Source organism: Peromyscus eremicus, chromosome 7, assembly GCF_949786415.1.
Source record: "Peromyscus eremicus chromosome 7, PerEre_H2_v1, whole genome shotgun sequence".
Classification (NCBI taxonomy): domain Eukaryota; kingdom Metazoa; phylum Chordata; class Mammalia; order Rodentia; family Cricetidae; genus Peromyscus; species Peromyscus eremicus.
In genome coordinates, this window is record NC_081422.1 from 24,588,611 (window position 1) to 24,614,240 (window position 25,630).

Consider the following 25,630-nt stretch of genomic DNA (forward strand, 5'->3'; position numbering starts at 1 on the left):
TGGTACCTGAAGTTACCAGCGAAGGGTGTAGTTGAGGAGGGAGGGCAAAGGGGGACAAAGAGATATAAAGCCAGTGATTCCGTGGCAATGCTAGTGGCAGCTCGAAATACCAGCCCCCCTTTCAAATATCCTGACTCAATTCAGGCAGAGCTGATGCCTGAAGTCACAAAGGCAGCAATTCCTGACTTATCCAGCCGATACTTCATTTCTGACTCACAATCAATCTTCTATGTGTTTCATTTTCAGAATCAGTCTTAGAATTATTTGAATATTGTTACATTAAAATCTTTCTTTCCTCTTAATTTATGGGTATAAGTGAGGTTTGCGGGGTGGTGGTAGTGGGAGACAGGGTAGGCAGTCAGTCCTCAGAATACTAATTCATAAGATTTGGGGTTATTTAATACACACCACGATGAAATTATTGGAACTAGCAGCCATGACTGGCTTTGACCATCTGACCAGCAAGGAAATCGAAGGTATTGAAGACAAGGTCCCCCCAAAATTTTGGTTCTCCTTGCATTCAGAGGGAGGATGGAGGAAGTCTCCAACCCCACTGTCCATTAGCAGAGCACTTGCCAAGGCAAGCTCCTGCCCTTCCCAGGAGCAGTGCGACACCCCCACCTCCATTCTTCACCTCCCCTCCCCACCCCCACCCCCCGTTACAGAATGAGGTATCACACCATGTGAAGAGGGACATGGAACACTTTTTAATGTCAAGTCAGAGACAACCCATCCCTCCCCTCTCCCCCAATCCCACTTTCCCTCATCACATCCAGGACCCCTCCCCGAAGCCTCTCCGGTCCCCAGACTTCGGGGAAGGAAAAAAATGGTTACCTAAAAACTGCATTTTTCTTCTCTTTCATACACACTCACACGAAGGTGGAAAATTAAATAAAATAAACCAAGAGGATTAAGTTCTCCAGTAGTCACAAAGGCATCAGGGATTCCCACAATGGGCTAAAGCAAGTGATTGCTGACGGTTGGTTTAGTTGGTCCGGTTGCTTGCCGTCCGTTAATGCCCCAAGGTGTGATGGAGAAGCCAAGCTGGCGGTCTCCGCCTCAGAGAGCCACACCTGGAAAGACGCTGCGCCTGATATTAGTGATTGTTTCTGTTGTCCTTTCCGCTCTTTAGAAATGTCTCTGACATGTAAATAACCCAAGAAAAAAAGAAGGAAGGAGCTGATTACACAATTACCAGTAAACTCTATCATCTTTTAGAAGGTCAACACACAGCTAACGCCATATACAGCATGCAGTAATGTCTGAGAAAGGACCCTGCTGAGAAACAAAATGGCTAGAACTCTAACAAAAAAAATATATGTATATATATTTATATATACTGTATAATATATGTCGTCAAAAGAAGCATAGCCAACAAACCAAGATAGAGTGCAGATCAACCTTCCGTTTCTAAGCAGTGTGTAGACAGCATAGTACTGTCTGCATGAAATGTCAGAATGAGGAGGAGTCCGTAGCGCTGGTGGAGGTGTTTGTTAAGTCAGTTGTGTTTCTGGTGGATTTGCCAAATCCTCACCAGGTGGTTAGTACCTGGTGTGGGGCCCACCAGTTGTAAACCTAGTAAAAAGTACACTATTTGCTTTTAATGCTTAATAAACACGCTTCTCTTCACCCCTCTCCTGTGTATTTTTAGTTTTGTCTCTTGCTTACGCACTAAGCTCTAGACTCACATCAGAAAATATAATTAATAAAATTAATAATGAATCAGAATCCCTTATTATCCGTGATGTCCATGTGGTAAAATGAAAAAAAAAAAATTAACAATATATTTTGTGACTGTCGCTTGTGGGATTATGGTGCTGTCAGGCTGTCTTGTTTCCTTTTCTTTCTTTTTTTTTGTCATTGTCTTTTTGTTTTTTTCTTCGGATTTCACACTTCATGATACATGCCACCATGGCGCAGCCCACCAAAGGGCCCTCTGCGGCACATCTAGGCCCCTGTTTCTCACTCTGTGCTTGTCTCTACGGACCGATGGAATTTGGGATGGCCGACTCCAGAAGGTTCCATGGTGGGGCACTTTAGTGGGCAGAGTGGCTGAGCCCTTGCCCACCCTGGCAACAGAGAGGTCACACAGTGCAGCTTGTGGGTGGGTCCAAGCCAGGTGTGCCTTCTTCCCATTTGGGAAAAGAAAGAAAACTCAGTGGTACCTAAATATCTGCAAGGCAATTTCAAATTTCCTTTTTTAATTTTTTTTCCTCTCCCACAGTATTCTTTGTTCCCCTCCCTCGAATTTCTGTCCCCTTGGCCGTGATTCTCTGAATGTCATTGGATTCTGACTTGTTGCTGTCGTAGTATTGAGATGCAGTGGCAGCAGCTCTCCCCAGCAGGGAAGGGGCACTCACATCAAAATTTGAGGAGCAGGTGTAAGACCAGAAGAGGGAGGAGCCAAATGCAGCCTGCCCTCCTTGATGTCCCATTGTTCACCTCACTGACAGCACCCGGGCCTGTGGAGAGAACACACAAGCCATGAGCTGCTTGCTGCAAGGTGGGTCAACTCCTCACCAGTCCCTGGGTCTGGTGTCGCTTCTACCGAGGCTTCCCTCTAGGATGAACATCTGTTGCGCAAACCACAGAACGTTCCCAGGCCCTCACATGGACACTCAGCGTGCAAGCGGAAGCCTTCCCTGGCAAACAGAGAAGACGACTCTGTTGAATCACCGTTTGCCCATGGCATAACATGCTTCAACAATGTCAAAGCCTTGATCTCCTGGCTACTTGCATTGTCTCCCATCCCCTTCTGAGATCCGACTGCCTCAAACGTTTACAGAACCTTCAGGCTATTGCGCTTGTTCAGGAAAGGGCCTGTTGGGCCCTGCAATCTGTCTGCTTGCTGCTGTTCCCCTGAACAAAGTGAGTCTGTCATTCTCAGGGTGGTGTTGGGGTTCCCCATGGAGTCCTTGGCCTCTTTCCCATCTGGTTGACATAACATCAGACTTTAGCTCAAGTGTCTGACAAACCAGATCACACAGGGTAGAGGGTGCACTAAGTAAGGCACAAGACCATGTGCTGTGTGGAGAAGAGTTCAACTAGGGGCTAATGTGGACATTGATGTGCAGCATATGCTTCAGTGAATGACTATTGGGAGGCTAGTTTCCCTACGAGGCACTTATTCACCTGGTTTACAAGTAGACACTCTTTGCCAAACACAAGAGGTGAGAGAACTAACTCCAAAGTGGCAAAGCTCTTCAGTAGGTTCTCTATTGTTATATACAAACTTCTGGGCTACTTTGGCTCTTGTGTCCAAGGACTTCCATGAAAAAGTAAGTGATGATTCCGAAATAGCACATACAGTCAGAAATCAGATGAATTAGACACTTAATTAACAGGGACATGGCCTCTGCTCTAATCTGCTCTGGAATGTTGAATTTCTCAGGGATATTTACAGCTGGTGACCATACTCAGTCTCTGTCTTCACCTGAACACTGCCAGAACTTGATTGCCTGAATCAGGAGCTTAGCACCGGAGTCACTTCCGGTTAAATCAGACTGGATTCAACCAGGCTTCTTGATTGCACATGGGATTATTCTGTCAGGTCCTAGAATTTTTGACATAGCTGCTGCCCATATGATTGCTTTTCTTGGTCCTTTGAGGTCAGCAGCTGCCAACTTTGTGTTAGCCTGGGTCACAAGAGTCACACACTGGGACCTTCTTGGTAATGGTAAGTTGTCATGCTGAAATTCCAGGAAACCCTGTTCTGCTTTGTGCCTGGCAGGGAGGTGACCCAGGCAACATAAAGTAGAAAGCATTCTTGGGGACACAGGTGATAAATAGGCATGATCATGAAAATACTGAATACTTACCTTTCTATTGCTTGTCACATGGGACTAGTCACCAAGTGCTTACACATTCTAGAATCTAACTGCTAGGTGTCCATCCAAAGTGGCACTAGGAACTCGCTTTTTATATCTACTCATTGTCTTCACACACTTTTCTTGTTCCCACAGAAGAGAGGTCACTCCTTGACTCTCCAAGGAAAGAGGTTACATTCCTACACAGTGAGGGAGTCTTTCCTCTGTGGACTGCTCTATTCTTTCGACTTTGGCCCTCGTCTGTGCCTGTGGCTGTGAGATCTTATATATAGACTGTGAAAGCCAGGTTCCATTTCTTTCCTGGTAAAGAGAGTGGTCCATTCCATATTTATACATGTGCCTTTCCCATCACAATTTAAAACATGTCCTGTGTACTTAGTCTGTTGGGAATCTATCAGGGCACAGACTGTATCACATGGTTCTCTCTCTCTCTCTCTCTCTCTCTCTCTCTCTCTCTCTCTCCTATCTCTTTTGTTTTTGAGTACTCATGTTTTCAGCTTTAAATCCCATTCCTTATTCAACCTCAGCGTTTCTCACCCAACTACCTGCCATGGCCAAGAAGATAGCTAGGGACAAAAGAGATGGAGAACAAATGTCAGTTCCTTGAGAACACTTGGATGCTCCTTCTCTCCTTCATTCCCTCCTTTCATGCTTAACTGAAGGGCAGAAGCCACAAGCCACTCAGAATACAACAGAAGCCCTGCCTGGTTCCCATGTTAGAAAAGTCCATGTAAGGCTGAACACCTGTGTCCAGCCTGGAGCCTCTGTACAGCCTGGTAGCTCTGCCAGCTGCTCTCCTGGGGCTCTTGTTCAGTTACATGGGTACAGCCCTCAGAGCTCCTCTGTGCTTCAATCCTATGTTGGGAAACAGTCCAAGAAGTCTACAGGGACAGCTCTTAAGCCAGCAAACTATAGAGAAAAAAACAGTGCCTGGGAACACATCGTTTTGCTTGGAGGAAGGGTTGTCTTGGTGAAATTCATAGGGCCTTCCTGCTGTTCTTACTCAGGCCTGAGTAAACTTGTCCAGACATCCCACTGCCTCCACCCAATGCACACACTTTCTCCTTCTACCCTGTCTGTCACTTCAGTGCCTATAGGAAAATCTGACTTAGAATGAAGGAGCGGGAGACAGACAGCCCAAGGTAAGAGTCCTTTCCATGGCTCCTGGAAGAGACACCTGCAATGACCCACCTCCCAAGTCACAGAGTTCACCAGCTACCACTGCCACCAGTTGCTGGAACGTCTCACATTTACCCCTTACATTAATTTCAGAGTCACTCCCATACCTCCAAATTGCTCCAGCTGAGTGTTACAGCCTTAACAAAAACATCTGGCTCCTTGGTAGAACGTTCACCATCACATTGTATTGTCTGTCAGCTATCTGGCCCAGGCTGTCTTCCTACCATGTTTTCTTAAATTTTCTTGGTCCAGTGCATGGAAGCACATGTACACACACACACACACACACACACACACACACACACACACACATACACACACAGGCTGGCAGTCCCCAGCCATATTCTTTTCCTTTAATAAGCTCACATGCACTCACTCGCGCACGCGCACACACACACACACACACACACACACACACACACACACAGGCTGGCACTCCCCAGCCATATATTTTTTTTCTTTCACAAGCTCACATTCTCTAGCCCTTTGTGTGAAACGTTTTCCATGTAACTCACTTCTCGTCATTAGTCCAGCTTCTCCTCTGGACTCCAGTGGTTTCCTATAGGCAATGTCCATTGATCGTGTCAGTAACATATCCGTTCTGCTATTAAATACCGCCCCCAGAATTCTAATATTCTAGTTCTCCATATTTGTCTGACATGCAGTTTCTCCTAAATGCTATCACCAACTAAAACCATTTCTTCCCCTCTTCTTCCCCTCTTATTTACTTGTTGGAAACAGCATCTCTCTATCCAGCTCAGACTGAATTAGAAATCTTAATCCTTCTGCCTCAGGATCCCAAGTTCTTGGGGCATAGGTGCATGCCACCACATCTGGCTTGCTATGACTTCCTAATGGCAGGGTATATGTCTCCCTGACCATGGCAGGTATTCTAGTGTTTACTGATTAGAAGGGAGAACCCTGACTGATGCTGACATGTCTCTATTTGCCTTGTACTTCTGTTTTCCTTTCTCTTAAAATTATACTTGTTAAAAAAAATCAAACCACATAAGAAACAAACAAAAAATTCTTTCCCTACAGTATCTCCGGCTTTATCTCAATGTCTTTTACAGAAATCCTTCCTCCCTTGTTTAAACTCTGTCCAACAAAGTCACCGGAAGTCCCAGGACGGAGCAACTCTACCCAGAGACAAAGCCTTATGGACCAGGAATTTAAGAGGGCTGGGGATCTATTATAGTATCTAAGGACTGGGCTGAAGATTGCTATTTCTTTTGGAATTTGTGGAAACTTTTACTTTTGAGAGCTCAAGAGCCTTCTCTGGTCCTTGATTCAGTTTCCAAATGTACCTTGCTTCCCACAGGCTCAGCTCGTGTGTCTTCCCAAGAAGGGTGAGGTTGAGGGCTAACTGATCTGAGTACTGCTATAGGCTGGCCTGCCCAGCCCTGAGAAAACACTGGGCAAATACCGGAGGAAAGAATGCCATGGGGTAAAGATCTTTGCTCCAGGCAGGCATAGGTCACAGCCTGCTAAGGGCAAGGCCCTTTCACAGTAGATGCTAGAGAAGTGACAACTCATTCCATCTGTCTGGTGACATGGTCACTCAGATGAGGCATCTGTTCTTCACCCAGCCACGCCTCCATTCCACATTGGACGCCTTTATTGCCACTGTCTCATTAGAGAGCAGCGGAGGCCTAAAGAGACTAATTACCGGGACAGTTAGGGTCTTGCAGAGCTGTGATGAGTGTCAATTATCCATCGGAAACATCTGGCTGCCATGAAAGCCTCAAATAAGACACATTTTATTCCTGTCCCAGTGACTCACCCAAGAACCTCCCCTTTCCTCCCAAGTCCCCCTCCATTCTCCCCACCTTCCTTCTAGCTCCCAGTTAGAAAAGGAGAGAAAGGGGTAAGCAAAGGCAGCATGCGAGGCTATGGCCTGAGAAAATTGTTGCATTAGAGAGAACTTCACGGTGAAAAAAAGGCAAGCCCAGTGCCAGGGTCCCAGAACCCAGCTCTTGAATATAGGTAGATGCTCATTAGTGCCACCACAAGGACCAGTTAAACTCGTGCAAGTGGAGCAACTCAGCAGGATGTGACGTCATTGGGAATGGAGTTAATCTAGGTTGAAGGCAAATCCCTCAGGAGTCAGGGAGAAGTCCCTCTAGAAAGCTTAAGGGTGAGCTTAAAGAAGAAAGCATCTAGGATGAGATGAAGAAAACTACATACCCCATTCGCACTAAGGCATCAGCTGCCTGAGAAGTAAACATACAAACCTTTCCAAGGGGTCAGGGCTGTAGTTTTCACTTCTAAAAAAAATTAAAAATAAGCCACTGTTAAGGCAGAAAGCATCTTCAGGTGCTTACTTTGCCCTCAGATGGTCTTAGAAACAATCCAGAGTTGTTACTGGGCCAAGAGAGTTCCCAGGCCCCTTATAGCTGCCTCTGGATATGCTGACCACTGTCCATCACCCACAGCCCTTCAGGTTTGGTTTTGTTTTCCACTAGAAGTGAACTGGCAGCAAGGAAGAGCACAGATGACAGTTATGGTGGTCACAGACCGAAGCAGGGCCTGAATATGACACACTTGATCTTAGGAGACAACTACTCCTTTGGGATCTGAGCTGCCGAGTCAGAACCTCTTCATAGAAATGTCCATCTCCCATCAGATTATCCCCTGATTTACTGATTTCTGTGGTCTTAAGTATAAGATTGGTGGATATAGTAGGATTCATACTATAGCAATTTGAGTGTGGGTACCTGTGCTAGTTATAAAATGTGAAAGTCTGACTCGCTTTTAGTTATATCTTGTCTCTTAGAAACACTGGTGAGTCAGCTCTTAGATGCCAGAAGAATCTTGGCCTTTACTATCTGACTTCAAGATGGCCTGATGGGACTCCCCCTCTCTGGGGTCACCAGAGACAGTGGCATCTGTACTTGTGCTGCAACAGGACTTTCTGGAAGGCCCTGGAGATATCTAAAAATGTAGGCTTCTCTGTTGACTAGATTGTGAAAAAGCCCCATTTTCTTGACTCTAAGCTCTCAGAAGAATATCCAGGGCTTTCTCGACTTTTCTGTGGATGGCCAAGAGTTTTGATGGCTTGATTTGTGATAATCATTCACCTTTTACTTCTCTCTTTAGCCAAGGACCTGTGAAGTTACTCATGTGGATACAGCGAGCATATGAAACACCATCAAAGCTTTGGGCACTGAAGCGCTACCTTAGGAGCTGTTCTTTGTGCAGAGGTCCTCACATTTGGAGAGACAACAGACTTCAATAGAGTGTGTCCTAACTGCAACCTCATTGTTTGTAGTAAAACAAATGCATATTGTGATTCTGGCTCTTGAGCTATTCTTTAGTGGCTTGGGCTTCTGAAACCTCCTGATGTAAGGTATGTTGCCACCTTAAGAAGCCCTTCTGAAGATATAAAGATGTGAGAGGTGACCCAGTGCCTCGTCATTGAAGGCATGCCCCAGGAAAAGTTAAGATGGGGGAAGGAAGACACATGTGGTGGCCCCGTGTGTCTTGTGCACAGCGTGGACAGTCCTTTGGAGCACTTGTTAGGCCCTTGGAAAGGTCCAGAAGCTGAGGAGGGACTGGTTTGTGAGTCTCTGTGCCAAGAAGGAAGGAAAGCCTGTGGAGATGATGGGGAATAAAGAAACCATACAGACTTTGCCCACAGACAACAAGCAGTGAAAACAAGGTGGCCTGTAGGCTGTTACCTCCAGAGTGTTGCAGTTACTGGCTCAAACAGGGCTACAGGAGGACATAAGTAGTTTCTATGTAGACCTGCCACTATGAGGAACAGGTATGAACTAAAGGCACACATTCCTGGTTTAGGAACCACACAGAAAATCCAGAAACGGCATACACACAATTGTTCCCATTCAGCTTCCCCAGCCTTGGATTCCTGGTGCAACTTTTGAAAGAAACTCAATTCTTTAGCATCCATAAGGTAAAGAGCAATTTGACATTTGTCATGACCTTATCTAGAACTCATTTTTTTGGGTCTTTTCTAGGTCAGCCAATTTTTGCTTAGTGTAGCAGGGGAAAATGCAGCCCTGTTGTTCCTTCTGTGGACTGTGGGATACTTTTGTTCTATCATCAAGGAGAGGTACAGGAGTTGTGACAGCATACTCTCTGTCTTGGTGACATTCTGTCATTGTGTGAACTTTGTGAGAGTCTCTGAAGCCAGTGATAGCCCTAAGTTCTAGGCTTTGAGTGACATTTTAGCTATCAAGAAAAGAAACAAAGCTGGGTGTGATTACACATGTCTTGAATCCCAACACTTGAGAGTCAGAGACAGGCTGATTTCTGTGAGTTTGGGGCTAGCCTGGTCTATATAGTGAGTTCCAGGATACCAGTGAAAGAAAGAAAGAAAGAAAGAAAGAAAGAAAGAAAGAAAGAAAGAAAGAAAGAAAGAAAGAGGATGGAGGGGAGAAGTAGGGGATGGAGAGATGGCTCAGTAGTTGAGAGCCCTGGCTATTCTTGCAGAGGACCCAGATTCAATTCCCACTACTATGTGGCAGTTCATAACCATGTATGTAACTCCAGTTCCAGGGGATCCAACACCTTATATCACAAGGCATGCATGTGGTACATAGACATGCAAGCAGGGAAAACCACACACACACACACACACACACACACACACACACACACACACACACAATTAAAATTAAAAAATTATAAAAATAAATCATTCTTGACAATCCAAATATTTTTCTTCAATAGAACCTGGATTAAAATTTAGTTGATTCTTTTGCTAATGATATATTAGCACAAAGCCAGAGAAAACCATGGTGGTGTGGTAAACATTAAGAAAAAGGAAAGCTGGGTGGAAGAGATAAGAAAGAACAACAGGAGGGAAGAAGGGAGGGAAGGAGGGAGGGAGGGAGGGAGAGAGGGAGGGAGAAAATATAAAAAGGAAAAGAGTACCCTAAGTCAGGTAATATTGCACATTTCTGTGCATTCTAGAAATGATCATTATGTCAGCAAAGCAAATACTCATAGTTGAATCTAAGTGCTCAGGTAAGTTCAGGGCTGGCCTCTAAATCTCACAGGGAGAAATTTGCTTCTGGGTGAATATGGTTGTTCAATTTACTCTTCTAGAAAAAAAAACATTTTTTTTTCATATACATGCCATAGATATGCTGACTGCATGATTCCTTGGTAGGTTGGCCTAGCTAACTTTGTTGAATTCTCTACAGGAAGAACTGATCATCTCCTTCTGAAATCCAGGAGGGGATATCTGCTTTTGTTGTCCATTCTTTAATACTGGGAGGCTCACGGGTATTAATAAGCCAACATTTCTGAGCTCACTGATATCATCAGATCTGAGCAGATTGAAGATAGAGGGCCAATAGATGAGAAGAGAGCATCTGGGGTGCCGCTGAGCTTGCAGCGTGGGCCCTGCATTCTTACCCACACAGAAGCTCTGTGAGGGATGATGGCACAGCCCAGAATTCTTATTTATCACTTTGAGAGTCCTGTACCACCAAATATTAATACTGGAAGGTGACATGCAATCTGTTGTGTTTGCAAAAGGGAGGCAGAGAAATATGTCAAGGGTGGCAAAAATGCTGAGGAGGAACAAAATTCTCTTATCACTTCTTGTCCATTTAGATAGTAGGCAGCAAGCCAGCCTCAAATTTCTCTAAAGGCCAAGGGTTTTCTGTTGTAGAAACCCATACAGTCCTATAAGTCTTTCTGTATGTAAGAAGAGCATCCCTTGGAGGTATTCCTAGAGAAAACAGCTATCTCATCTATTCCATTGGAAACAAGCCATGGTAAGGGGAAAATGAATGTAGATAAATGAGTGAAAATGTTCAAGTGCAAGGTCTGCTTCTTCTAAAGTATGCCTAGCTTTACAATCTAGTCCAGTGGTTATGCAAAAGGACACATGAATCTGTTAGAACATTCCAGATTTCTGTAGTCTAAACTTTCTGCCTTAACTTACACCCAATAAGGAGACTTCTGAGATGAAGGGGCAAGAGGAAATCATAACGGGAGGGAATTTTCTCCCAAGTTTCATTGCACATGCTTTGGGGAGATGCTTCTCCACCAATTGAATGTAACCTCAAGTAAGAATTGCTTTGTTAGGGACTACTCTCTGAATATGAAATGCTCCTATTTCCTCTGACAATGTAGTTCTAGTGGTCAGAATTAGCTTAATAACTGCTGAAAGCACCATGGTACATCTGTCCTTCCCACCTCTGACGTTAGTGCTTTTCTAATGCTGTTTATTTTAGATTTGAAAGGTGCCTCATTTGGGAGTTCAAAGGCAGAAGTTGCGTCACAAGTTGAGTCTGAATACATCCACGGACTTGTCCTTTTTCTTCCCTGTTCTTTGTTTCACTTTTCTGTTCTGACTCATCAGCATGGCACCATGCATCACAAGGGTAGATAATGTAGCCTTGCCTCTTTTCAAGCTAAAAGCCTTTTTCTTCACTTGTCACATAGCTCCCCTGTAATTCATTTCTTTCTGTCTTTCCCTCCACCTCCCAGATTTAAGGCTGTCTTCTGTGAGTGTCCACGCAGTCAGAATGTAAATGGATGAACAGGATGGGTGCAGGGTAGGATGAGGGAGGTCAGAAGACTGTGTTGGGAGTAGGGAGTTCTGAGCTGGCAGAGTGGCCGAAACAGTCATCAAAGGCTAGAACTGTGGCTCAGTGGTAAAGCATTGCCTAGTATGTGGCCTAGTATGTGAGACGCCGTGAGTTGACTATCCTGCATAATAAAAAACACAGGGAAGCAAACAAAACTACTCTTCTTTAGAAGAGGACAGTGGCATGTGGTGACAACTTTGCAGTCTATCACTCACACTACATGAGTGGACCCAGAGGAAATGAAATGAGACATCAAGCATCCATAGAGTGGCAAGAGTGATACAAATCATAAATGGGCAAGAGATGAGAGTGGAAGCCGAGGTGAAGGGACTGGTGAGAAGAAACTGAAAAGGAATGGATATATCGAATGTGTTCTGTATGGAGGAAGTCCCGGTCTTTTAGCCTGTATCTGGAGACTCAAAATGCAATGATATGCTTCAGAGCCTTTTACATGCTGGACACTGGAACAACTCTGAAGGGTAGATTACTCTTCATAGAAGACAGAATGAAGTCCAAATGAGGTTATGTGACTCATCTAAAAACTGAGGCCTCCTAAAGGTCAGCTGTGAGCTGCAGTTCTTTGGTACTTCAACCTGGATCCTTGGAAAACCTGTGGACCAGGTGATGGTGACATGTTTCTTGGACTGTTTGAATTGCCATGAGAATTGTCTGTGTCTGCTGCCAAGGGACATCAACAGGGCTCTTCATGTGCAAACTCAGACACCTTTGTACCAGGCTGTCACTGCGGTCAGTGGTTGCATTGTGTTCTCATTGGTTTAAATTCAGTTTCTCAAATCTTTGTCCTTATGCTGGTCTCTGGGTTTGGCATTTTAATGATGCTGTATTTGCCTTACAAATCTCAGCTCCCCTAGACAGTGTATGCAAGGGATGAGCAGAGGAAAAGACTTTCATGGTATTTTACCAGCTCCCAGGAGCCTCCTTTAACAGCAATCCACTGCCACATTCTAGGCAACATTACTTCTAGGAATATCAGGACATCAACACCAGGGATAGGGTGAGGGAGAGGGAGGGCATGAGGACTTTAGGATCAAGGAGAAGGGAAGGAAAGCAGAAGGCAAGGGGGATACTGACCTTGCAATAAAGTTGAGCTTGTAGGCTCATTTAGTTCTAAATCGGGTGGGGGACATACAGGAGAGAAAAATGAAAACAAACACATATATTATATACAGTCGCTATATATTTTTCATATATAGTTTGTATACTGCCTTTCACAAGCATTTCTAGAGGAAAGGATAAATAAAGGAAGACACAAACCAAAAGCCATAGGACAAGGTGCAGCAAGACAAACATTGAAATGCTTTCTGTCCTTTAACAGGGTTGGGATGGTGGAAAGCAAGGCAGAGGGCCACTCCATGAATTTTCCAGTGCAAATGGATTCAGTCTTTGCTTCTGCTGTGCTTGGGAACTAACTGACTATAAACAAAGGACCGAAGCTCCTTTCCGAGTGAAAGTTTTCCTACCACATCCTCATCCCATTGTCTTACAGATAGAGACTAAATCTAGCAATTTCTAATCTCATGGTACTATGATCTGGATTTCTTTGGGGCCGCCTTGAACTGCTGTGGTTCAGGAATACAGAAGCATCAGTCTCAGAATTCTGTGACCAGCTCTGTGGTCTCAGAGTCTAGATGCTCAGAGCCTTATTGGTTGTTAATGGCAAGGTCTACCCTGCTCCTGTAAGACTTACATCTCCCAAAATACAAACTTAACAGGAGTTTCTTACACCAGAATCTCTCACTTTTCAGTGTGACATGGAAAGGATACCCTGTTATGATTTACATGGAAGTTGATGACAAAATGACAATAATTTAGCTGGCTTTCTGCAATGACAGTGGAGAAAAATTTAATCACGGATGCTCTGTATTCACAGAAGTAAGTGCTGCTGTCCAATCTGCCTACTCTGCTTGATGGCTCTTGCTGAAAATGACACAGAACATTCCCTAGTAAATTTATATTTGTCAATGAACTTCACTAATAATGACCCCCAATTATAAATTTGGAAGAGAACATAATATCTGGACTAGACCTGGCTAGAGATGGGGGTTGAAAATGCTTGTCTTAAACATAATTGGGATTTCATCAGCTCCATGGAAGAATGGTGCCCATGCAGATCTTCTGTGGCAGGCTCCTCGGGAATAGTCTTGCAAATGAAACTAACAGATGAGATTGATTTCTAATTCTCTAAATTTGAAAGGGATTGCATGTTTGCCTCTCCCTCCTAGAAATTTTGTATGTTCCAGCTCTGAGACCTCCTCCATTAGGGAGCATCTCCACCTGTACCCCATTTATCTGTAGTTTACTCAGGCCTCTTCCACTTATTTGCAAAGGAGCTATTAGTTCATAATGGACATTTAGCAAACCCTAGAATTTAGGATGATGGCAATGACAAAAATATCCCAAAGGAGGCAGAGGATATATGCTCTCTTCTCGGTGGTGGGAAAGGAGGGGAAACAAGGCTGTAATTGCCATATATGGGTCTGCTGAGAAAAACCAATGGCAAAGCCCTTTCTCTCTCCGTCTTAGAACAGAGAGGAATTTCAAGGAGAGGGAAGACTATTTGAAAGAATGGGCATGGCTATGGCCAAAGAACAGGATGCGGGAAGGTGCTGAGGGAAATGCTGTGGATAAGCGTTAGATTTTCAAGGCAAAGGAGAATGGGCCTGCCCCTTCCTAATCCTACCCTTTGTGCATATAAATACCTCCCATAAACCCCCAAAGGCCTGACAGATAAAAGGGGCACTTATGACTATCTCTGTATATGAGAGAATTCTTATGACTATTCCCATGCACAGAAGGGGACTTCTAATGCTATCCATGCACAAGAGAGGCACATGGCTATCCCTGTACATGAGAGAATGCTTAAGACTATGTTTGTTGAGGCCCTTAGCATCTCAGTCACTCTAGTCACAGCTTGCCCCTTCTCAGCTGTGTGTTCTGGGATCCAATACAGCCTTCCCTTTTCCAACCTCCGCAGCTAAGGCTGGGCTGTATTTCATATGCTGAGTAGGAGGTTGGAAAGGTGTAATTGGGAAACAGAAATGGTACCACAGAGTGTGTGTTGTTAGCACCAAGGATATGTGGCAGGGGTAGAATGAAGAGTGGAGCCCTTGAGGATGTGAGATTGCCTAGGAGTTCTCTAACAAGAGTGCATGTTCAAATCTTTCTTTTCCCTTCCTACCACATTCAGGTGTATCTTTAACACAGGGAATGGGAGAAACTGATTGGGAAATCTGACAGTCATTGAACGTGGTGAGGTATGGAGAAATGTGCTCAAACGACAACCAGAGATGAATCCTATGGCCCGTAGAAGGTGTCTGAACACATTAAGGCTTTAAAGCCATTGACAGACATCTGAAGTCCTTCCTGATGGTAGACAGGCATGTGTGCTCACTCCTGGGTAGACATTGCTCACAGGGTGTAGACATACAGTGCTTTCCACAAAGCTTGCTGACTGCTTCTGCCACAAATACAGTGGCTAGGTATGAAACGAGGGCAGAAAAAAAAAAACTGCTTTATAAACTTAGTCCCTCAATAAAGAGTTAAGGAACTGGTGCATGAACAATGATATGAGATCTTCAAGATGATGGCAAGGATGGGCAAATGTCTTTACCAGCCATTGACACAAATAGAGAACTTGGAAAAATCCCATTTTCTGTCTTCTTTATCTGCCCATCTCTGAAATGAATATTATTAAGGATTCCAAGGACTGTGATTCGGCTCTTATGAATGTCATTCATATTTTCTTATGTGCCAATGGCTGGAAAAGTTTCAGAAAAGGGAACATATTATTTAGCCCAGTGGGCGAAGGACTGAAGCTGTAAAAGCTCCTCTCTGAGATCTTAACTATTTTGTCCAATTATAATCTCTGAGTCAGTTCTGGAGACATCACTGAGGGGAAAATGTCATTTTTGGCATCTAAAAGCTACCCTTTTCTCTCGTTTCAGGACTTTCATCATTTTAGGTAAATGAACATTCCTTTTTTTCCATCATTCCCACTTCTGATACCTATGTTCTTACATGTATGAGTTTCTCTCTCTCTCTCTCTCTCTTTTCCCTTTCTTATTCTTTCACTTGCTGTACCTTGCTTACTTCCAATTCTTTTCTTTTCCTCCATCCTCTCTTTCCCTCTGTCAACACTTCCTCACTTCACACTGCCTTGTTACCCATCTCAGGGCAGAGTCTCACCAAATAGCATGATGCTGGCATTGGTATGGCCCAACTTGTTGGAGGCCACACACGTGTAGTTCCCGTAGTCGTGTTCAGAGACGTTGAAAAAGATAAGCTTTGAGAGGAAAGGTCTGTTTTCCACTTTGACTCCCTTCTTTCCTTCAACCAGTCTAGGCAAAAAAGCAACAGAAAAGGGAAGAGGGAGGGGGGGAGGGAAAAAAACACACTGTCAATTTCTCCCATAGGATGGACTTAGAGTCTAGAATTAATGATATCCTCATCCCCCCACCATGATACCATCATGATAATTATTCATTCTTCTTAACAGAACTATATGTTTCCACAGGATTTGGGAAGAGCAATCAGGACAGAATATCTTGGGATCAGTCTGGAACAATCTTCCCTGGCCATGTTAGCTTCTGGAGAAGTCAGCTGATGGGCTGGCGGGACTCCTTTTGCTTTGTAGTACAGAGATTTTCCTGTGTGTGTCTTCCTTTCTCAAAAACTAAGGGCAGTGAACTGGTGTAAGCCACCGTCCTCACTGAAATGCCCTTTGGCTCTGTGGGATGGAATGAAGCACTCTGCTCTGAGAACCGAGGCCACTGTTCTATCTCCAACATTATATAGAAGTGAATCTTGTAAGGGATGCTGTCCAAGGCTCTGCAACCCACCACGAGGATGCTTCTGTGAGCTAGTATGGGTGTGGCATTCCTAGTCTGGCAGTATTCTCCATAAGGGAAGATGTCTTCACATCAGAACCAAGCTGTGAATTGGATTTTGGCTCCATGGTGGGAAGAGACTAAACACAGTGCAGGGTGGCCAGCAGAGTTCTGCATCACTTTACACTCCCAAGATGACACACATTCCCCTCCTCAGGCATTCAAGGATCCTCCACTTTCTACTGCTATAGGCCTTAGGTTTCTTAATGAAGCTGGAGACCTTTCAGTGGCTACTGTCCCTGTTAGCTGGGCAGGGTTTTCTAAGAGTACAATTCCATCTCCTCTCCCTTTGACTGACAGCAGACAGAGGACAAGGAAGTGAATGCAGCAGCAGGGTGAAGCCCCCAAAGATATCTGAACACCTGCTTGTCCCCACCTAAGACTCTTCTCTTTATTGCTGAATTCTGCTCATGTCAGTGAAAGTGAAATGGGCTTTAGTTGTCATTTACTGTGACAGATGTCATATGCCCTCTAAGAGCTGAGACCACGGATGCTTTGTAGCCTCAGTGGCACAAAGAAGAAAAGCTGTGGCAAGGACCACGGGGGAGAAATGTTCTTGGCATGCTGGTTGCTGGAAGGACAGAGAAACTTACTCAATGGGAGAACACCAGAAATGAATACATGGGCAAAAGAGTGAATGAACATAGGAAAATCAATGGGAAGGAGCAAAGAGGCAGCTATGAAAGGGTCTTAAAGGGGCCACTAAGCTGCCCGAACCAGGGCTTCTGAGCAAGCACTGGGGCACTGTCTCCCTTTCTCTTTGGAGTAAATGATGACATAGATGGTGGCCCCCACCTGGACTGGTGCTGTGCAAAAAGACAGCTCTCCCTTCCTTTGTCTCAATACACATTTTTGTCTCCTTTTCTTCATACATGTTGAGACCTCATTGTTCTGTTATATTTTGTTTCTAAATTTTTTCTACCAAGAATTTTGAATAATAGAGTACAGTAGATTAATTTTCACTGAGACTTAGACGTCGTTCAGAAACAGAGGCATGTGTGGTGTGTGTGTGTGTGTGTGTGTGTGTGTGTGTGTGTGTGTGTGTGTATGTGTGTGTGATGTGTGTGATATGTGGGGTGTCTAGATCCTGGAACTCTCAGCCTCAGTTTCTCTTTATTATAGTAAGAAATGTGGTGTGAAAGAAGGATTTCTGATTTCTTGAATGAAAGAAGCAGCCAGCTCTATTTCTTGCCTCAGTGAGTTTGTCCACCTCTTCCTGTGTCAGTTCTTCCACTGATAAAACGGTGGTGGCTGGGTGGCTGCCTACACCACACCTTACTAGAGGCTGCCAGGACGTGTCCCTCACTGGATGTGGATTTTTATGATGATGTGACTGGGTTCTAAATAAAATTTAGTTTGTTGGCGGAGGAACTAGGAGACACTTAAGGCCTTGGTGACTGCATGAGGGAAGAAAATAGTGTAGTAAACACAACCTCTGCAGTACGACAACACTTTGCTAGGATGTCTCCCCTGGCCTTCTCCCACTCTGTGGTTTTCCATACTCAGCCTCTTCCAATCTTTGCTCATCTCTCCACAGATCTCACAGGACTTTGTCACACCTCCAGCTCTGCCGCCTCTACTTTTATGAAAATATTTTGAACACAGACAGGGCTTACACATTTAGTTGCTGTTCATTCACCTTCAAATAGCTCTTTGATAGTGGTAATTGTCATATTGCCTGGCTGTGCTGAGCCGCTGACCCCTGTGCTGACATGCAATTTGATAACTCCTCGAAATGATCATCTTCACTGACTCACAACAAATGTCCCTGTGACGGCTGCGACAATGGGAAGGAAAGGGAACAGTCCTAATTCTTTTCTCCTACAGAAAAAGGACAACTTGTACACAAAGGGAGGGTACAAGAGGGTCATGGACTCGTACTCAGCGGTACTGATAACCTCAGGGAGGGATGTGGAGACCTATGATGGGCAGGCAACTTGAGAGTCCCTCCCAGAGGCAGATAGAATTTCTTAGGTCTGAGAAAATGTTAAAAATAGCTTCCTGCAGAACATGTTGTTTTCATAGCCTCTAAAAAAAACCATAGGGCTCACACTGTTGTTGATGGCTTTTATTTTCTGATTTTTGCCTGGCTAAATTATATCACCTTTAAGGCCCAGTAGCTGGCAAGTGATAACACTGAAGATGACATTGAAAGCCTGGCTGAACTTTCCTTAATTTAGAAAAAGCTTGTTTACACATCGTACCTCCATTGGATGTCGGGAGAGGATTTCCAGAGATTAGATTGCGACGATCTGCTATCAGGAGTCTGGAAGGGAGGTTAATAAGGAGGGGAGGACCGAACATCGTACCTCTTGTCATCCTTGAACCACTGGAATTCTGCTGAAGGGACTGCTGAGGCTTCACACTGCAGCGTCCCCTTCTGTCCCACGGGGACACCTGTGCCCTTAGCTTCTGAGATGTATGGTGGGTCTGCAGGAAGAAGATGGTCCGTGCCATTTAAGGGTATTTTTGAAAATGAAAAACAGAAACAAAAACAAACGGCCTCATTCATGAATTTTGCTTCATAGTCTCTGCCCTACTCTGCTTATCTGCATCACCAAACTGTTGCATGGACGGTTCCCAAGAATGAAAATGGTCTCAGTGCCATTCTAAAGGAAGACATTGTCTTTCAGCATGCATTGCCTCTCCTCTCTGTGCTGAGGTGGAGTGGTGAGCTCTTGAGGCACAGTGCCTGTTTAAGCCTTTTAACTTTCATAGGCTGACACCCACCCATCAGCCTTACACTCCACGGGATGGCAGTCAGCACCTTTAATCATCCTCATAGAATTTCTGCACACCAGGTCTTGCAAAAGTGTAGGACTTCAAGCTATTCAATTCCCATCTAAGACTCACTTATAACTAATAATATTCATGGAGAATTGCCTGAAGGATGTACAGACCAGTCCTTCCCGTGGGCCTTCTGAAATGGATCCTGTGCTAAACTAGACCTCTTTGCTTGGTCTGCATTCATTTGAAGTTTGCATTCAGCTACCTGTGGCATTCCAGCCGTCTGCACTGGTGGGTGTTATACAACACCCACTCTAAAATTACTGTTCTGTTGGATGCCAGGGCATTGTACAGGATGTGTTGACTGTATCTGACAGTGGAGAGGATTTTCTCTGGGCTCACCACACCAGGAGAAGCAAGATTTTTCCTCAGAAAAGCACCTGCTTTTGTCTTCTGGATGATGTACATCTTAGAGCCTGTGACATTTCCTTTGCATTAATTGTAAAGGCAGATTCTAGATGTGAACCCAGCAGCCTGCTGCTTTTTGCTTCGTATTTCACAGGTTGAGTCCCCCCTTTTACTAATTTCCATGCTACATTTTTTCCTTTGCTCCCACTTTTGTTTTACAACTTACATTCATTGTCAACAATTGCAAATCATCTTAAGTTCCCTTAAAAATAGAGTTTCAGTAATAGGAAAACAGGGTAGCATTGTTTTGCCTTTACTACTTAAAGTGTTTCATTCTATCTAGATTCAAACTGGAGCACAAATCCAAACAGTAAACACCAAGCATTAGTCTATGCACAGTATCCTTCCCCTCCCCCACCCTGCCCATGTTGAAGGGCAGAAGCTTCTGGGCTGCTGGTCTAGGACTTGAGTTATATTCTGTGACAAGCAAAAACCTTCCACAAGCCATAGGGAGTCAAGTCAATGCACATAACAAGGAACCCAGAGGGAAAAGAGTGGGGAATTGGTAGAAGAAAATCCAGGTAGATCAATGTCAGGGAGAGTTCAAAAGGCTCACAAAGTGAGAATGAAGTTTTCACAGCACTGGCCTTCAAATGTTTTGAATTTTGCATCTATTAGTTAAAAAATAAAATTTTGAGATATACCCTCTAAAACCTGCATCTGTATATACTACTATAAATTACGTATGTAATCAGTAGTCTGTATTCATGAACATCTTCATTACAAACGCATGAGATACAAAGAGATACAAAAATATTACACACACAGGGGTGGTATTTATTCTAGCTCAGGTTTCTCTGCCCCACTGAAAGTATCTGACTGGGAAGGTTGTCACCGTGTCACATGAATAAAGTACAGGAAAACTTTTTTGAAATACATTTATATGAAGCAGTTATCCAGTGCCATTTATTGATTTGCGAGCTATGTATGAAAGTTTGGTGTTCTATAAAGTTACTGTCAGCTGCTTTCAAAAAGAAGGGTGACACTAGATCCGTGGAAAAAAAAGAAAATAAAACATGATTTTGGCTTCTTAGCTCTTGGAAGCAGAGAACAGAAAGTGACCCTGGGTCTTCTCTGTCGCTCTGAAGGCTGGTTTATAGCTGCAGTCTTGATAAGAGGCCAGCCTCACACACACATGGGGTGGGGGCTGGCAAGGCCACTCACAGTTCACGGTGACCTTCACTCTCCGTACCACTGGTGCCGCCACATCATTGGAAGCACTGCACTCGTAGTCCCCTGACTGCTCCCGAGTGATGCCCTGAATTTCCAGGTACTCATCTTCACTCACAAAGCCGACAGCTGCAGGAAAAAGAGTGCAGTATAGTAAACTGGGGGGAAAAGACCAAAGACACTCATTGGAAAACACAGTAGAGGGGTTGGGGATTTAGCTCAGTGGTAGAGCACTTGCCTACCAAGTATGGGCCCTGGGTTCAGTCCTCAGCTCCAGAAAGAGAGAGAGAGAGAGAGAGAGAGAGAGAGAGAGAGAGAGAGAGAGAGAGAGAGAGAGAGAGAACAAAATAGGAGCTGGTTACATCTGGAGAACTGTTCTTGTGTCAGCTCAAATCCTTAGGAACTCTACAGATTCTCTCTTCCCTATTTCTGACCCCCACCCCCAATTCACACCCTCTTTTCCTTGGCTCCCCAGTGTTCTAGCTGTGGTGTTTGTGCTCCCACTGAACTCATGTATGGAGAGAATTAACTGGTTCTTCATAAGTGATCAATAATTTTGACATTTACACTGCTGGGATCTCACCACATGGTTCAGCTCTGGGATTGGAGCAGGCACCTTAACTCTTTCTGACCTCCAGGCACCATTTAAAGTGAGTCTCGGATGCTGAGCTGCATAATACAATCCTGGACATGAGTCAATTGAGGATACTCCAGAATGGTTTTATACACACACACACACACACACACACACACACACACACACACACACACACTCCCTTATACATGAGACACATCAGCAGTGAAACATATACAATGAGAACACCTTTATTTTCATATTAGACAGACAAACAGGCAGATATCAATTTTCCAGACATTGATCTCCTGGAACTCATAGGCATAAAACCCAAAGAACAAATCAACGTGAAGACCACACATGTGATGTCAAACACAAGGATGAGCAGGAAGAGAAGAGTAAGCATTCATGACTACAAATCTTTCCCTGTCACTTAAACATTCAGAAATCTGATTTCATACCTCTAGTGAAAAATCACTAATAATAGTAAGACCATATCCAAGACCACATTCCACACATGATATATAGTCATGAGCATTCAGTTATGAAAAGACTAAACCTTCCCCATGCTCTTACTCTTTCAGACATAGTCTCCAATACCCAAGGCTGGCCTCAGGCTCACTAAGTTGCCTAGACCTTGCACACCTGAACTTGTCTCCACCTCCCTACTGCTAAGATGACAAGCATGTGTCATCACACCTGGATAAGCCCAAGACACTTAGAGAATAAATTTCCAAACTCTGTCTCAAAGCTACCCTTGTCTTAGTTTACTATAAAGTTTCAAATAAAGAAGGAAAATGTTCTTTACCTTCTGAGATTATCCTTCCTTAACTGTTTAATGAGGATGGTGAGGATGATGATACCGTACAATAAGATACTATGAAACATGAGCAGCAGCAGGGGGCATTGTGGTTAATTCTGGGACAACAGACTGAAATTGGGATTGTCCCCAGAAATGGAGAATCGATTTTCCAGTGTAACACACAAAACAGCCCCGATATCTCATGGAATTACTGAGAGCCACAAATAAAAAGAACACGGCACTCATGAAAGCATGTGGAAACTTGCATGTACTGCCCACCTGGTAATGCAGTTAATCCTAAAAGTTTTAGAGAAGCTCAGAGGGAGGTGGGATGAAGCTGCATTCACATGGACAGCCCTAGAAATGGAACAGGGACTTTGGAATGTAGGTCATAAAAGCCCTCCACAATGTCACATGATTCCGTTAACCCAGAACATGAAACCAATGACCAAGAAGTTAGCACAACACAAAGAAGGATGTGCATGGCATGTAAGCTGTAGCTGTATATGACAGTGCTGTCCTCATTCTTGACATGTCAACAGTAACAATAGCAACAGTGGCAACAATAAGAGAAAAATAAACATATCCCATTATGTTGTAAGAAAAAGCCATTACTGTCCACCATCCTGCAAATTTTAGCCATGCTTGGGGGTGGGCTTTGAGGGTTTTTTTTTTGCTCAAGCTTCCCTCAGTGTGACTATCAGTCAACAACCTGTTGCCTGCAAGATGTAACACTCCCACTCAGCTCTAGCACCACATCTGCCTGCATGCCACCATGCTCCCCATCATGATAATAATGGATAGAACCTCTGAAACTGTAAGCAAGCTACCCTGATTATATGTTTCTTTTATAAGCATAGCCATGGTCATGGTGTCTCTTCACAGCAATAAAAACCCTAAGATACTAAGTTTGTGCAACCATCCAGCAACATCATACCAACCCAGAGCACTCATTTACATATATTTAGGCTTATGCAATCTGTACTGCATGGGTCCCAAGACTTTCTTCCTTCTATTCACTTTGAAAGGGAAAAGAAGTGCCAGCATCTCTTATGGAAAAAAAAAAACACCAACAACTATGAAAAACATTTAATTCACAAGAAGGAACAAGGGTATACTGATTAAATAGAAAACAGAAGACCGTCAACTGGAATCCTCAAAGACTCACAGTTTCTAGAAGAAATTTCTGAGTCAGTATTATGGTTTCAGATTAACACACTCTTTAGGACCTTGGTCTGAGGAAGGCTAGAGGAAATGAGAAGGGATTCTAGTGAAGAAATTGTGATTCCTCTTACATGGCTGTTGTTTATTTACTACCAACTGCAGGCCAACATTTGTCAGATCTTTTCGCGCCAGAGTGCTATAATTACTGTGCAAAGCATCTCAGAGACCAGTGTCACACTTAATATTCCCATTAATTTTAAATGGTAGTCCTTGGTACATATGTGTGGCAATTGGTGTCATATTTTAATTAGGCTTGCCCTACACCATCTGAAATTAATAATAGCTCAAATTACCAGTGTAATTTATAAATTAACAGTGCCTCAGCATTAGGAAATAAATTAGCTTTGGACAGCTGTTTCTGGACTGAGCTCCAGTGCCATTGCAAAGATTGGTGGGACCTCAGGTCTCTTAGGGCCAGGTAGTCCACCACCAAGACAGAGGAACAAGAAGGGATGCGTTCTTCTGGGCACTTGCTTTCTCTAATTGAAGTCTGTGTGTGTGTTTTTTTGTTTGTTTTTGTTTTTGTTTTTTGTTTGTTTTTTTTTTTTTGTTTTTGATCCAGATCTATGATCCAGATGTTTGTTGTGATCACACTGAGATTTGCAGAAGCTGAATTGTGATTAACTTACTCAGTGGACATCCAAAAGGAAGAACATTTGGAAGGAGTGCAGTCATGAGCTGATGTGCAGGCTAGTAAATGGTCATTGACATTGAAAACTCATCAAGTAGTCTGTAAAAATGTGGGAGTATGAATGATCATGAAAATTCATCTATTCTTGCCAGGTGGTGTATAAGGAAGGAAGCAGATGGCTTAGGATTTGGGGAGGCATATGCTCTTTACTGATCCAAATATTTAGTATATGTAAGTCATACAGAAGCCAATGAGACTTTATTTTACCATCATAAGTCCTCAGACAAAGTGAGAAACAATAAAGAACCCACATAATTTCATTGATTCCCAGAATATACATTTTTCTGACTAAGCAAGGCCAATGAAAAGTTGTTCATCTCTGTTAAAGAGCTTTATAAATTTTACTTCTCATTGTTTTCAGCTTTCTCTTAGTAGGAAGTTTTCTTTACTAGGGTCTAAGTGGAAAAAAATGGGAGAAAGGTGAAAATCACACTCACAGTAAGCTAAACTCTGCAGCACCAGAAGTGATGTACCTACTGGTGCTACTTAAACAAATGAACAGAGCACACTAAACCAAAAGACAAAGTTTTAGCATGTAAAAACAAAAATCAAGGTTTCTTATAACAGCATTTGCACTCTGGCGGTGAATTGATCAGTGATTTATTGCTAGCATGAAGAACTTAGAAAGAATCCAGGAGGGGGAAAAACAAAAACAGTTTAACTGAGCACATTTTCTAAATTGCTACAGCCATCTTAAGACGGAAAGTGGCAAGCCGCTTGATAAAAGCCCGTGGAAAGAGTCTCTTCATGATCAATAACTACTCATCTATAAGTTGGCTTTCTCTTCTAAAGAAAATGCATCCTCGGGTGAAAATGACACTCTTCATCCTAAAATATCTCCCTCTTCATGGCACAACTCTTCAGACACCACAAGTGGATCCCTGTTTTCTTTAACATCATACATATGCCTGTGCCTTACTATAAAAGCAGCCCCTCCCCAAAGGAGCCCATTACACACCAGAGTTTATCTTGCGTTGGTGTGCAGAAGAAAGTGACAGACCGCCTTTGTAAAGAATAGAAGTTTTGAGTCACACAAAACTAATTCTCGACCATCTAGATTCATGATATGGTGAGTCTGCTAACTTCTCTGCACTACCAGTTCTTCGGAACAACCCAGAACACTACCATGCACTTGCAGCGCTGCTGTGAGAGGCGGTTGCTGTGGGGAGAGTGAGAGGCCTGGGATCAGCTCTCCATAGGTACCGGTCACTCTAATCATTGCCATCATCCATTGTGGATACCCACAGAGGTTTCCTAGTGAGAACTTACTCAGGGTCAGAGAATCGGGACTTGCTTTACCCAGCAGGGCTGCATAAGGTGATGATTTGGCCACGGACATGTTTACCAGGTGTCTGGAAGGGTCTACACTTGGCTGTACCTTATTGCTTTGATCTTGCAAGGAGGAAGTTTTCTGCCTCTCCCCCTTGGTGCATTGTAAAAAGACCTTTTGAATGAAGCTCTGGGCTGTTGGGTATTGATCTAGGCCCCCGAAGCT

The 25,630-nt window shown here is 43.8% G+C and overlaps 1 protein-coding gene across 2 annotated transcripts in view; it reads right to left on the reverse strand.

The window, feature by feature from the left end:
• Positions 1–768: 768 nt before the first annotated feature.
• Ntm (neurotrimin) overlaps positions 769–25,630 on the reverse strand; it is a 421,328-nt gene continuing 396,466 nt past the window's right edge. Inside the window, exons 4-9 of one of the 2 annotated variants that reach the window (XM_059267550.1) lie at positions 20,839–20,973; positions 18,789–18,909; positions 15,779–15,930; positions 12,665–12,700; positions 7,241–7,273; positions 769–2,462 (exon numbers count right to left, since the gene is read on the reverse strand). In XM_059267550.1, the coding sequence (XP_059123533.1) occupies positions 2,362–2,462; positions 7,241–7,273; positions 12,665–12,700; positions 15,779–15,930; positions 18,789–18,909; positions 20,839–20,973 (578 nt within the window). In that variant the 3' untranslated portion in view covers positions 769–2,361. The remainder of the gene's footprint in view (positions 2,463–7,240; positions 7,274–12,664; positions 12,701–15,778; positions 15,931–18,788; positions 18,910–20,838; positions 20,974–25,630) is intronic. The other variant, XM_059267549.1, reaches the window with a different exon arrangement.